Raw genomic sequence first — 14,798 nt, 5'->3', positions numbered from 1 at the left:
CCAATACAAAGTCCTGTTTATTTGTATAGCCACCGTATAATGTTGATTGTCACATTGGTAATTCTCAACATCATTTTATGCAAATTGCCCAGAGATGGCTGGGATGGGCTCCAGCCCCCCCGCGACCCTACTGAGGATAAGCGGTGTAGCTAATGAGATGAGATGATGACTTGGTGTATTCAAATCAGGGCCAAAAACAAACATGCGTAATTGCAACTCGAGATCATTTTTATGCGCGATTATTACGTGCAAATGTGCAGAATCATGGATTGCCTTCTGGAAAGAGAAGTCAAACATTTACAACTCTTTCACAATGTCTAACAATTGACCAAAGTGAAAAACACGTTTTTAGGGCTGTGAACTGGTCGTCTCCAAATGACCACTTTTGGAAACGCTTTGGCATACCTTTAGAAAAATTGAAATTGTCAAATTTGACCTAGGACCAGGTAAGGGTCCATGCTATTGTCACAGATTTTTAGCAGCTAAGATGTCCATGCTACATGCATCTGTAGGCATGATAAAAACCTTCTATTGTTGTGTTCCAACTCAGATTACTCCATGTTAGTAGGACTTACAGTGATAATTTCAGTTTACAGAAATATTGCCCCAGAATTACTAAAAAAATACAAAAACAGTAATATTACAAACATGCTAAAGAAATATGACAAAACAATACTATGGGAATACTACAAAAATATTACAAAAATACTGCTTTGGAAATACATTAAAAATACTTCTACAGAGATACTACAAGAATACCATTTCATAATGCTAAAATACAAAACACTACCAGAAAAATATTACTACAGAAATACCGCTACAGAAGTATTATAACATTGGTAAAAATGGCGGCGCCCTCTGTTGGCTGCGGCTGCATCGGCTCGCTACAACGGGTCAGGTGTATCGACATTTCGTTCTGTGTACATTGTTACAAAGAATGACAATACAAAGGAAATTATTATTATTATTATTATTACAACAAAAATACAACTGGAGCGATACTACAGAAATTCTATTATGGAAATACGACAAAGATACTACAAAAATTTAACTACAGTAATACTTTACTTAAGAAATACTTCAGATATACATCAACAATTCTACTTTGGAAGTACTTCAAATTACAACAGAAATTTTACAAAAATATGAAAAAATACAAAAACACCAAAATCATTATAGTACTGTAATACTACAAAAATACTACAACCATGCAACAAAACAATGTAATAAACACCAAATAAAAATTATAGTTATTCATTGCAAACCGTTTCAACAATATGAATTGTGATTTATTTTTCATTTTTGAATTAGATTCACTCTAAAGTGCGCATGCGCGGATGATGAAACCGGAAGTTCACACTGGGTGACAAAAAAAAAACGAGTTTCAAATTTTAAAACACTTTTATTTTAAAGTAATATTTTATCACCTCACAATTTGACATAGGTTGAGTCTAATGATCAAATTAGTCGCTAAAACTGATTAAAAAAATGGAAATGTACAGTATACCCACAATTGCGACCGGTATTGGGTAAAGCATTTCTTTCCATCCCTTACCATTCCAAATCATGAACAGGGATGGATTCTTTTTTACTGGATTTCAGAGGATTCAAATATAAAGCCCAGAAAATGTTAGCTATACTAGATATAAATACTCATTAAATAATTAATTATTAGTGTTCCGGAGCGCCCCCACCTGCTCATGAATAATGTATATAAATGATGTCATCATGGCGCTCCACCAATCACTGGGCGTGACTCTCCGCCTTGCACCATGTGCTCACACACCGGCTGCCTGCAACGATGAAGAAACAAAAATCGATTTAATCATCCACATTTTATTGATTTACTTTTACTCCTACCAGGACAAAGTATACAAAAAGTGAGTATTGGAAATATTTGATTGCATGGGTAGTGTTTGTTAAGGATTTTTCGAAAACGTGATGAAGGGAGCAGAGCATCCTTTTTTTCTCGTTGTTCTCCTCGAGGCGTGTGTGTAAAGTTGGGTGGGCACGAATTGGGCGTGCCAATCGCTATAGTGCCCATTTGTGCATTTTAAGGAGTCCCCCCCCCTCTCTCTAGAAAACAAAAGCACCTGGCTGCAATTCTTACGTATGAGATGCAGGGAAAAAAAAGGAGGGGACGCTCCAACTGCAGACAATGCGGTTTTTCTGCTCATCGCTTGTCTTTTGCGGACGCGTTCTGAAGATGAGGAGGAATATACTTACCGTTTGGCTTTTTTAACCGCATCCCCGGTTTAATTCGTCTAATTTGTTGCATTTGTTCAAATTTAAAATGAAATTCCCGATAGAAAATCCGAGGAAACAAGTTAACTGGGACCCTGAACAAGGTCAGTGCAATATATTGTATTTAAAGAATTGTTTTTACTGTTTTTTAATAACAACGAAGGAACCGTTGTTTACAATGAGACTAGACGTGGCACTCAAGGATAAATATTTCATGAAGGATGTAAAAGAGAAAAACAATATTAGGATAAATAGGATAAGCTTGTGGAATGGCACACGTAACTTGACTTGAGCTCGTGTTTTACCATGTTTGTTTTTATAAGAGTACATATACTGTATGTCTATGTTACTTTTTACACATCTATTTAAAAATATATATTATTTTAATTGACTATTAGTAGGACTACACGATGATTCTTGGGTGACATAAATCAGTTACGGGAAGTCGAAAGTGATGTCAAAACAAAAGTTTTTATATCAGAGAAACGCAAACTAACTTTAAAATAACGACAGATACACTTGTATATGAATTAAAACGTCAATGTTAAGCATATTTTGATTGTTTTTTAATTAATGCTGCGTTAATTAACAAATTTTTTTACTAGTTATCTCTTATTCTGAAAATATTATTTATTCGTTTTACAGACTGTGCGATGCAATATGGTTTGTTTTTTAATTTCCACCAATTTAAATATATATTATTATAAGATATATATATATATATATATATATATATATATATATATATATATATATATTTCTTGATATCATTAGTATTACTACACCGTTTCAAATCTGACCATATTTTCGTTCATATTTCAAAATGATCAATGGTTTTGTCATTTATCGTTATGTACTGTTTTTCTTTTATTTTGAAAAGGACTATACTATTTTACATTTCTAAATGTGCAGAATTTGCGTGATTCATTTCGGTTTGCGTCTCTTGATTTTAAAAACTAAAACGTTTATTTTCTATTATTTGCATGAACCTGAATAATTTCTCGTGGAATGACATCAAAGACAAATTAGAAATAAATAAAATAAAACTACTTGCTTTGGCTGCAAGGAAGTAATTGAAATGTCAATAAAACTGTTTTTTTTTTTTTTAATTTGAAGCATCAAGGCAAGAGAAACGTCACTCTACTTTGCGGAAGAGAGAGGGTCGGATGAAAATAAGGCTTTCCACTCAAGCCTTATTCAATTATTGACAATCAATAGTGGGCGGGGCCTTAGATATTTGATGGACGAATACGTCCAAAGAAACTTCACTATAATTTATATGCTAACACAGCACAGAGGAAGAAATCCATTTAGGAATTCTTCACAGAATCTGTGTCAAAAGCAGGAAAAAATAATAATATTTGTGGTAACACAATCCAGGTATAAAGTAACAAACCAAATAAGTGTTTAAACCAGGGGTGTCAAACTCATTTTAAATCGGGGGCCACATGAGAGAACGTTCTCTCGGGGGCCGGACTAGTAGATTAGGGAGAAAGAAAAAGAGAGGGAGAGAAAAAGAGACAGGGACAAAGAAAGAGAAAAGGGAGAGAGAGAGAGAGAGAGAGAGAGAGAGAAATGAAGAGAGAGAGAGAATGTGAGAAACAAAAGAGATATAAAAAAGAGAAATAGTGAAAGAGGGGGAAAGAAAGAGAAAGAAAGAAAGAAATCCAAAGAGAAATAAAGAGAGGGAGAGAGAGAGAGAGAGAGAGAGAGAGAGAGAGAGAAGGAGGAGAAAGCAAAAGAAGGTAAAAAGACAGAGAGAGAAAGAGACAAACAGGAACAAAGAAAGAACAAGAGGGAGAGAAAAAGAGAAAGGGCGGGACAAAGAATGAGAAAAAGGGAGCAGGAGAGAGAGAAATGGAGAGAGAGAGAATGTGAGAAACAAGAGATAAAAGGAGAAATAGTGAAAGAGGGAGAAAGAATGAGAGAAAGAAAGAAATCCAAACAGAAATAGAGAGAGAGTGTGAGAGAGAGAGAAAAGGACAAATGGAGGAGAGAGCAAAAGAAGGTAAAAAGACACACACAGAGAAAGAGACAGACAGGAACAAAGAAAGAAAAAAAAAGAGAGAGAGAGAGAGAGAGAGGGATAGAGAGTGAGCGAAAAGGGGAGCGAGAGAGAGAAAGATATAGAGAGAAAGAAATATGAGTACAGCGTTTGTGAGAGGCACCTGGCTTTGGCAACATCAAGCGGATATATTTTAACCTGCAGCTCATTTTTCTCTTGTGCTTCCCTCAGCGTTGTCTCGAGGGCCGGATTCAATCCCTTATCGGGCCTGATCCGGCCCGCGGGCCGCCTGTTTGACTCCCCTAGTTTAAACAATAAATAAGAAACAAGAAACAAACCTCAGATAATATGCTATGTATGATGAGAGTTAGGTGGGGGTGATAGGACGCAGGTGAGCGCAGTCCTGCCACTCCCCCCAATTGGCACCTTCCGGGGCAAGGTGGCCTACTAGATCCTGAAAATTTGTGGACATATAGAACCAAATCGGCGTTTTTATTTTGCATTTCAATACAAAATCATCTTTTTATTTGTAGTATTTTTTTTTTAACATTTTACCCTGGATTAAAAAGCCTGACCCGGTCGTATGTGGCCCACGGGCTGTACCTTTCCCACCAGACTTAAACCATTAAGTTTTTAAAAATTAATCATTTGAACTCATGTTTTTTTCTATGATTAATAGATAAAAATGAACGCATTTGTAGTTAATGTGACGAATCATCCCTCCATCCATCCATTATCTGCACCGCTTATCCTCAGTAGGGTCGCGGGGGTGCTGGAGCCCATCCCAGCTATGTTCGGGCAGTGGACAGGGGACACCCTCAACTGGTTTCCAGAGACACACAGAGACAGACAATTCGCTCGCTCATTCACACAGAGGGACATTTTGCATGTTTTTGGAATGTGGGAGGAAACCGGAGTGCCTGGATAAAACTCACGCAAGCACAGGGAGAACATACAAACTCCACACAGGAGAAGCATAATGGCCTGACATTGCCGGGCTTGGCGTTGTCGGCGTTGTCGGGGTTGCCGGGCATTCGACTTGAGAGGTGGAAAGAAAGAAAAAAAAGACAAAAAAATAACAAGAAAGAAAGAAAAAAAAGAAAGAACGAAAGAAAAAGAAAGAAAGAAAAAAAAGAAGAAAAGAAAGAAAGACAGAAAAGGAAAGAAAGAAAGACAGAAAAAGAAAGAAAGAAAAGTGTTTCAAAATGGACATAAGATAGAAAGGAAGGAAAGAAAGGCGAAAAGTTAGACAGACAGAAAGCAAGAAAGAAAGACAGACAGGCGAAAAGAGACAGATAAATAGAAAGACAGACACAGACAGACAGAAGGCAAGAAAGAAAAAAAGGAAAAGAAAGACAGAAAAAGAAAGAAGGAAAGAAAAATAACAAAGAACGAAAGAAAAAGAACGAAAGAAAAAGAACGAAAGAAAGAAAAAGAAAGAAAGAAAGACAGAAAAAAGAAAGAAAGAAAAGTGTTTAAAAAGGGACATAAGATAAGATAGAAAGGAAGGAAAGAAAGGCGAAAAGTTAGACAGACAGAAAGCAAGAAAGAAAAAGAAAGAAAGACAGACAGGCGAAAAGAGACAGATAGACAGAAAGACAGACACAGACAGACAGAAGGCAAGAAAGAAAAAAAAGGAAAAGAAAGACAGACAGGTGGTGTTTGCGGCCGTGGTTTGTTGAAAAAGCGACAAGTAACCACTAGGGCAGACCTGGGCACTCCGGTCCTGGAGGGCCGCACGTCCTGCCAGATTTTGAAGTTTGCTCTTCTTTAACTCAGGTGATACAAATTATAACCTCGTTAGCAAGCTAGCAAGTGCTCGTTAACGATACTGGTGATTGGAATCACCTGTATTGGATCAGAGAAACCTCAAAAATCATGCAGAACATACGGCCCTCCAGGACCGGAGTGCCCAGGTCTGCACTAGGGAGTGCCAACGAGCAGTATGACCGCATGCAGCTTCAGAACCGCTCGTACAAGAGATCAGATGTTATCGATTTTGACACGAAACCTAGCTAAAGACACTCCCAGAAGCCTAAAGAACCACTGTGTAAATTTTTACGAAAATCGGTTCAGCCGTTTTGGCGCCTATAAGTCACATATGAACACAAACAAATTGGGATTTATATGATAGTCTAGATATAGACTACATAGATATAAAACAATAAGCAAATACAGATGTCATATATGGCATACGGGCCATAGTTTGCCCACCCCTGACCTAAGTTACCCATAAGTTCATCCCAGAGAACGCTGGAGCAAAGCATCTCCAGAATAGCTTTCAGGCCCTGCACATTAAAGCTATTAGTCACTTGCTAGCCTGTCCAGGTTTCCTATATTGCTAATGCACAAGAAAAAATGGCCGCTTCCTTTAAAAGATTTTGTGACGGGAAAAATACATCCTGCATTGTGAACGTGAATATTTTGGCACAACTAAAATGTTTTATGATCTCACTGATAATTTTTGGGGTCCAAAAATGTCGAAAGTCACTTAGCCTTGGTGTTTACATCAGGGCTAGAACAGTCTAATAAACCTCTAACGGAGAAAGAAAAAAGAAAGACAGACAGGCGAAAAGAAAAAAGAAAGACAGACAGGCAGAAAGAAAAAAGAAAGACAGACAGGCAAAAAGAAAGAAAAAAGACAGACAGAAAGCAAGAAAGAACAAGAAAGTAACACAGACAGGCGGAAAGCAAGAAAGAATAAAAGACAGACAGACAGAAAGAAAAAAGAAAGACAGAAAAAAAGGAAAGAACAAGAGAAAAAGAAAGAAAGAAAGAAAGACAGAAAAAAAGGAAAGAAAAGTGTTTAAAAAGGGACTTAAGATAAGATAGAAAGGAAGGAAAGAAAGGCGAAAAGTGAGACAGACAGAAAGCAAGAAAGCAAGACAGACAGACGAAAAGAGACTGATAGACAGAAAGACAGACACAGGAGACAGGACCCACTCGCGTAACGTTTCTCACAGTTTTTTTTGGGAAAGGAGTGCACACACGATCCGGAGATGGTCGCGGGGAGTAGGTTGCTAAGCTGCGGAAGTGGGACTTCTGTGGCGAGCGATGGCGGTGTCGGGAACGAAGAAAACTGGTCGGTAGCCGGGATAGAAGAGCAAAAATGTGGTCTATCAGAAAATGGGTCGTTATTCGGGACAGGAGAACAGACGTGGTCAAGATCAAAACAGGTCGTAATCCGGGACGGGAGAGCAGACGTGGTCGAGATCAAACAGATCGTAGCGGGAGAAAAAAAGCAGCAAAAACAGGAGAGGCGAAAAAGGGCTTGCCGTGTAAAAGCGGAGATTCGCAGAGGGACCGACTAAAGGGGACTGACAGGACAGAGTTTAACTACTGACAGGGAGCCAATCCGTCAACAAGCTGCAGCTGGCGCCACACGAGCAGGGTCAATTGGGCGCCATGGCAACCGTGCCGCACGGGCGGGGCCAATTGGGTGCCAGGGCAACCGTGACATCTAATAGATAGCCTTTGAATTTATTTTATGCAAAATGGGCAAGCCCAATCTAATCTTGGGTTTAAAAGACAGTCCATAGTCATTTAGCCATCTAGACTATGACAGTTCTAAAATTGAAGGTTTTTTAGATGTCTAATTGACCGCCAAAAGACGTATTTAAAAAAAATAAACATTTGAATTTAGAACATTTCTATACCTTCATTTTTTTGTCAGAAATACAAAGAGTGCAGAAACTGCAGTTTTAAATCATGATTTCCTAACTCATTTGCATAACTATGACTTGCCATAATTCCTAAAGGCAAGGAGAGGAAGTTAGAAAATTAATGAATACATATATTTACAGTTCTGGGTCATAAATCAATAATAACTCATAAAAGTGTTTCATAAATGTTAGGAATTTCTGAAATTCATATGATTAAAGACACACATCATTCTTATATTGCTCATTTGCATGAGTATGACGCGTCATAAATCATAATAATTCATAAATGTGTTTCAGAAATGATAGGGATTTCTGAAATTCGTGTGTTTAAACACACACATCATTCTTACACAACTCATTTGCATGAGTATGATGGGTCATAAATCAATCATAATTCAAAAATTGTGATTCGTGAATCTTGGGAATTTTAGGAATGCATCTAATTACATTCATAAATCCTTATTTCATACTCCATTTGCATAAATAGGACAGGTCATAAATCAATAACAATTCATAAATGTGTTACAAAAATGTTAGAAATGTCCGGAATTCACATGATTAAAGACACACATTATTCTTACATTACTCATTTGCATGGGTATGACTGGTCATAAATCAATCATAATCCAAAGATTATGATTTGGGGAATTTCAGGAATGTATATAATTACTGTACATTTATAAATCCTCATTTAATAATCCATTTGGATAAATATGACTGGTCAAAAATAAAAAATAATTAATAAATCTGTTTCAGAAATGTTAGGAATTTCGAAAATTCATATGATCAAAGACACGCATCAGTCTTACATGACCTATTTGCATTAGTATGACGGGTCATAAATCAAAAATAATTCAAAAATTATGATTTCGGGAATTTCAGGAATGCATATAATCACATTCATAAATCCTTATTTCATAAACCATTTTTGACAGCAATCCTAATTCATACAGGAATTTTGGGACTGTTTGGACTGTCAGGAATGCATATAATAAGGATCACAAATCATACTTTCATAACCATTTGCGTAAATATGAAATATCATAAATCAATTATCATTCAAAAATACAATTTGGGAATGTTAGGAATTTCAAATCATAATTTTGTTGGCTGTATTATGACATAATTGGACACATCAATCGTAATTCTAGATAGATAGATACTTTATTCATCCCCGTAGGGAAATTCACACTTCCAGCAGTATCCTTGTGTTGTTTATTAACAGATGAACAGGATGGCCTCGGGGTGCTGTGTTGTAGTTTAGCAACAGCGGAGTGGATGACGTCACACGCTAGGCCAAAAGTTTGACGTCCCTGCAGCAGATGGAAATCTTTGTGCCCAGGGTTACACCACCACGTGTTCACTTAGATAGTGAGTCCGCCTCCTCTCCGCTTCCCGCAGGCTTTTGTGTCTCTGTCTGCTGAAGCCGGGTAACTCCACGTCAGCGTCCGGGATACTCTTTTGATAGTTTTGTGACAGGTTTTAAGAAAACAAAAACTCTTCACAAATTTATGACCCTTTTGCAAAAGCTGCATTGTTCTTACCTTGAAGTTTAATGTCTCTTTTCGCTAAATGGCTACTAAAGGGCAGCAGATACTGGAATCAACCAACATCTCGAGTACCGACCGATAACTTTAGTGGCAGGTATCGGCACCAATTATAGAAATCCCGATTTGGCACAACCAAACCGAGACCCAAAATCGAGTGACCTTCAAGTGAATTGTTTGAGACCCCTTGCATGATTTTTGATTGCTAAATGGCTACAAAAGGGTATAAGATACTGATATTGGTCGAGGTCTCAAGTCCTGAACCGTTAAAAGGGCGGTATGGCCACCAGATGTATCATGACTTGCCCTTGTCTAATCCCAAGTGACTAACAGGATGCTGAAGGATTCTATACATTGGACTATAAAGGATTTTATACGATTGAATACAAATTACATTTAATGCAAAAGATATTCACTGACTGGGCTGTGCTGCGAGGTCAGGGCACCCTGGTGGGAATGGTACGTACGGCTTATAAGATAATCAGCACATCCAGACGATGGTGACGCAGAAAGGCCCTGATGATGTAGAAACGCTCGATGTTGTTTTGAGTACCCCAGACATCGGGACTCTTCTACGAAATGGTGAAGCCCAGGGGGCTTTCATGGCACGCCCATGGGAGGAGTCGGCACGCAAATGACATTTAATGCAAAAGATATTCACTGACTGGGCTGTGGTGCGAGGTCAGGGCACCCTGGTGGAAAATGTTGTTTACAGGAACGGCGGGAACGGGACGTACGGCTCATAAGATAATCAGCACATCCAGACGCTAGTGACGCAGAAAGGCCCCGATGACGTAGAAACGCTCGGTGTTGTTTTGAGTACCCCAGATATCGGGACTCTTCTCCGAGATGGTGAAGCCCAGGGGGGTTCCATGGGAGGAGTCGGCACGCCATTATGCGGGGAGAAGATGGCCAATAGGAGAAAGCTAAAGGAGTTGAGGAAAAGGCTTCCCAGAGATTCCATCGCTAATTCGGCCGTTTTCGATGGAGTACACTTAGTTAAATTGTTCATGAAATTAAATCTGCCCCCGTGTGAAAATGTCGGTTTCCTGTTTATCTTTTCCCTCAAGAAACAAGTGCGCATAAATTGTTGGGTGAATGTAGGTTGTGTTTGGTTAATAGAGTCAGATAACGAATCCATTTTTTTTTTTTGTCCAGTGGCGGTCCAGACCAACCTGGTCCCGCCCAAAAAGGCCCAGCCCGGCACGGTCAAGTCCACCCTGGTCCAGGCCAGCGTGGCCACCATGCAGAACCCGATGGGCGTGGAAACCAAGGCCAACGGGCACTGCCCGCTCCCCCGCCTCTCGGTGTCGTCGCGCTCGGCTAGCGTGGTGGCTAGCATGGACGCCGGCTACGAGGGCTCGCTAGCCGCGCTGCACTCGGTCATGAAGTGGAAGACGGTCCTGGCGGTCTTCGTGGTGGTGGTCCTGTACCTGGTGGGCGGCGGTCTGGCGTTCCGGGCCCTGGAGCTGCCCTTCGAGAGCCGGCAGAAGACCAGCATCACCCTGGAGAAGGCCTCCTTCCTGGCCAAGCATCCTTGCGTCACCCCCGACGAGCTGGAGGACCTCATCAAGGTGAGGTGAAGGACGTCGGTCGGGGAGGGGGGAGGAGCTACGGTTTAACGATGCCGATCGACCTATCACGACGCGGTAATTTATGGTAAAGGATGTTATGTAATGCGACATAAAAGCTGCCAGGAGGAGCACAGGTCAGAGCTTTTATCGTCGCCGGCGATTTTAATCAGGCATGCTTAAGGACTGTACTTCCCAAATTCATTCAATACGTGGATTGAGCAATTAGGGAAAAAAAAAACACTGGACCGTGTGTACAGTAAGATCAAACATCTAGTTGGATCCGGCCATCTCTGTCTGTCCCTCACCCCCCTCATACACCCCCCTCCGGAGGAAAAAAAAGCCTATGCAACAAGCACAGTGAGTACAAACCTTGTACCTTTATCTCTTTGTTTTCTTTGTCCTCACTGTAAAATGTGGAACTGGAGTGCCACGTCCAATTTCGTTGTCACAATATATTCAACCCATGTTGTAACAATGACAATAAAGGTATATTCTATTCTTTTCTATAAGAGACTGGCCGTAAAGGGGAAGTGTGTGATGACTTGCTGGTCGTCTGGCTAGCTAGGTAAAGTGTTAGGTGGCCAGCTGCTAGTAGATGGCTAGCTATCAAGTTTACTAGCTAGTTGTTAAGTTCCTAACCTCAATCCACTCCATCCATCCTTTCTTCACAATACCCATTCATCCTTTCCTCCTTACTTCCGTCCTACCTTCTGTCCCTTTTTCAAACTACTTTTCCTTCCTTTTTACCATTCATTCCTTCCTTTCTTTCTTCCTCCCTTCATCCCACTCCTTTCTTTCTTTTTTCATTTCTATCCTTCATACCTTTATACCTGCTATCATTCCTTCCTGTCTTCCTTGCTTTCTTCTTTCCTTTCTGTCTACCTTCTTTCCCTTTTTCAAACCACTTGTCCCTCCTTCTTACCATTCATTCCTTCCTCTTTCTTCCTTCCTACCTTCCCTTTTTAAACGACATTTCCTTCCCCCGCCCACTGCCTCCCTTCATCCCAGTCTTTTTCCTTTTATCAAACCTTTCTTCCTTGCTTCCTCTCTTGCTTTCTGCCAACCTTCCTTCTATCCTTAATATCATTTAATCATGTATCCCTCCTTCTTTTCTTTTTTGCATTCTTCTTTCTTTCATTGGTTTCTCCCTTGCTTTCTTCCTACGTTCAGTCCCCTTTTTAAACTTTCTTTCTTTCTTTCTTTCTTTCTTTCTTTCTTTCTTTCTTTCTTTCTTTCTTTCTTTCTTTCTTTCTTTCTTTCTTTCTTTCTTTCTTTATATCTTTCTTTCTTTCTTTTTTTCTTTCTTTCTTTCTTTCTTTCTTTCTTTCTTTCTTTCTTTCTTTCTTTCTTTCTTTCTTTCTTTCTTTCTTTCTTTCTTTCTTTCTTTCTTTCTTTCTTTCTTTCTTTCTTTATATCTTTATTTCTTTCTTTATATCTTTATATCTTTCTTTCTTTATATCTTTCTATTTTTATATCTTTATATCTTTCTTTCTTTATATCTTTCTTTCTTTCTTTCCTTATATCTTTCTTTATATATTTCATTCTATCTTTTTTCTTTATATCTTTCTATATTTCGTTCGATCTTTCTTTTTATATCTTTCTTTCTTTACATCTTTTATCTGTTCTTTCTTTTTTCTTTCTCTCCTTTGTTTTTTCTTTCTTTTTCATCTCTTTATTTAATCTTTATATCTTTATTTACATCTTTCTTTCTTTATCTCTTCTTTTTTCTTTATCTCTTTCTTTCTTTTTTCTTTCTCTTTCTTTGATTCCATCTTTCTTTCTTTCTTTCTATCTTTCTTTCATTCCTTCTTTCTTTCTTTCTATCTTTCTTTCTTTCTTTCTTTCTTTCTATCTTTCTTTCTATATTTCTTTATATCTTTCTTTCTTTCTATCTTTCTTTCTTTCTATCTTTCTTTCTATATTTCTTTATATCTTTCTTTCATTCCATCTTTCTTTTTATCATCTCTTTCTTTCTATATTTCTTTATCTTTCTTTCTTTCTCCCAAGCCCTCCTTCCTTATTTCAAAACGCCTTTCCTTCCTTTCTTCTTTGCTCTCTGCCCATCTTTTTTCCTTCTCTCTTCTTTTCATCCTTCCTTCCGTCCAACCACCACGCTCTTAGACGTCTTTCCGCCGCCCGAAAATTCCGAGCGCACACCATTTGCTCTCGCTCCTCGTACTAATTATAAATAAATGACGCCCACTCCACATCCTCTTCAACTCGGAATAACCCCAACGTCGGGGGAATGTTCCGAGTGGCCCACTTTCTGCACCGACAACCTGGTTTGATCTGAACGCCTTCGGTGCTGGAGATTTTATCCTCCGTCTTTCTGATTTTTATTTTTTTTGGGACACTTGACTCCACGCCACCCACGCAAAGATCCATTCCTCTTCCCGACTCACCTCGGGCACTCGCCAAGAGATGCTAGCCGGGGTTTGTCGGAGATATCGAACCGGTGGAAGGCGGGGGAGGAAATGAAAACCTTTAGCTTGGTGGGGGAGTCCGGGGGGAATCAATTATTCATGGCGCAAGGCGGGGGAGGGAGACCCCCTGCAGGGGCAGCTGGACAAATGAGTCGTTTCTGGACATGTGAGACCTTAAAGAGAGGCAGGAAGTGGAGACTAGCGTGCTATTTGCTAAGTAGCGGCTTTCAAGCATTGAAGGAATAATTGGACATCGGTTGGAACTATAATTAAAGGAGCAAGCTGTCTTGGACAATGCTCCGAATGATTGTTAAATTCTGTCGCCCGCATGACAGTTTTTCGAGCTTATCAGCATTAGCTAGCGCCAATCGGACGTGGGTAATTTTTCCTATTGAGAATGGAGTTGCAGTGTCATGATTACTGATGTGACTCACCTGTGCCACGGGTTCTGATTGGCTCCCTGTCAGTATTTGAACCCAGTCGTGTCTGTCCCCTTTTGTCAGTCCGTCCGCGAACCTCAGTGAACACTAGGCAAGCCTTTTTCGACCCTGACTCCCACCTGTCCCGTTTTTTTGCTCCCGTCTGTCTCCGGCTTTGACTCGTTTTTGTCTTGGGATCAAGAGATCGCAGTTCGAATCCCGGCTCCTCCGTGTTTCATGTCTATGTGTCCTTGGGTAAGACACTGAACCCCTAATGCCCTCAATAAGCAGGTTAGCGCCTTAGCTGCACGGCCGTTATTGGGGGCGGCAGTAGCTCAGGAGGTAGAGCGATCATTTTAGGATTAAGGGATCCCAGTTCGAATCCCGGCTTATTCGTGTTACATGTCGAAGTGTCCTTGAGTAAGACACTGAACCCCCAATACCCCCAATAAGCAGGTTAGCGCCTTACATGGCTGCACAGATCACGGCCGCTATTGGGAAATGTGAAGCACAATGTAAAGCGCTTTGGGAAGTCATTGACTTGAAAAGCGCTATATAAATGTAGATCATTTCATTTAAATGCAGATCATTTCATCCTGACCACGTCTGCTCTCCCGTCCCGGCTTACAACTTTCGGAGCAGACCGTAAATTCTCCTCGCCCCAAAAATATACACAAAAGCGCAGAGAAGTTTGACAGAGAGGGAGACGTCATTTATTGATATTTGTCAGTGTTCAAACAGCGTTCTCATTCGTCTAAGAGACAATCAGCTTTCTTATACCCTCCGGAGCAAACGTCAGAAATATCACATGTTGCTTATTGCGTCCTTTCCCGATGACGCGCTTGTTTTTCTCAAAGTGCATGCTTCCAAGAATTGACAGGGTTTCTCTTAGAATCAACCCATCTCAGCCAATACCGTTTTGCA

At 39.8% G+C, this 14,798-nt stretch overlaps 1 protein-coding gene across 2 annotated transcripts in view; it reads left to right on the top strand.

Moving 5' to 3' along the window:
- Positions 1-1,756: 1,756 nt before the first annotated feature.
- The window catches only part of LOC148352209 (potassium channel subfamily K member 10-like), a 32,054-nt gene continuing 19,012 nt past the window's right edge, over positions 1,757-14,798 (top strand). Inside the window, exons 1-2 of one of the 2 annotated variants that reach the window (XM_088354320.1) lie at positions 1,757-1,880; positions 10,617-11,032. In XM_088354320.1, the coding sequence (XP_088210446.1) occupies position 1,880; positions 10,617-11,032 (417 nt within the window). In that variant the 5' untranslated portion in view covers positions 1,757-1,879. Of the gene's footprint in view, positions 1,881-2,151; positions 2,349-10,616; positions 11,033-14,798 lie in introns of those variants that run through there. The other variant, XM_088354319.1, reaches the window with a different exon arrangement.

The sequence above is a fragment of the Urocampus carinirostris genome, chromosome 15 (assembly GCF_059441175.1).
Source record: "Urocampus carinirostris isolate Australia breed hairy pipefish chromosome 15, RoL_Ucar_1.0, whole genome shotgun sequence".
Lineage (NCBI taxonomy): Eukaryota > Metazoa > Chordata > Actinopteri > Syngnathiformes > Syngnathidae > Urocampus > Urocampus carinirostris.
The sequence above is the reverse complement of the archived record's forward strand: the minus strand, read 5'-3'. Positions and strand labels throughout refer to the sequence as shown.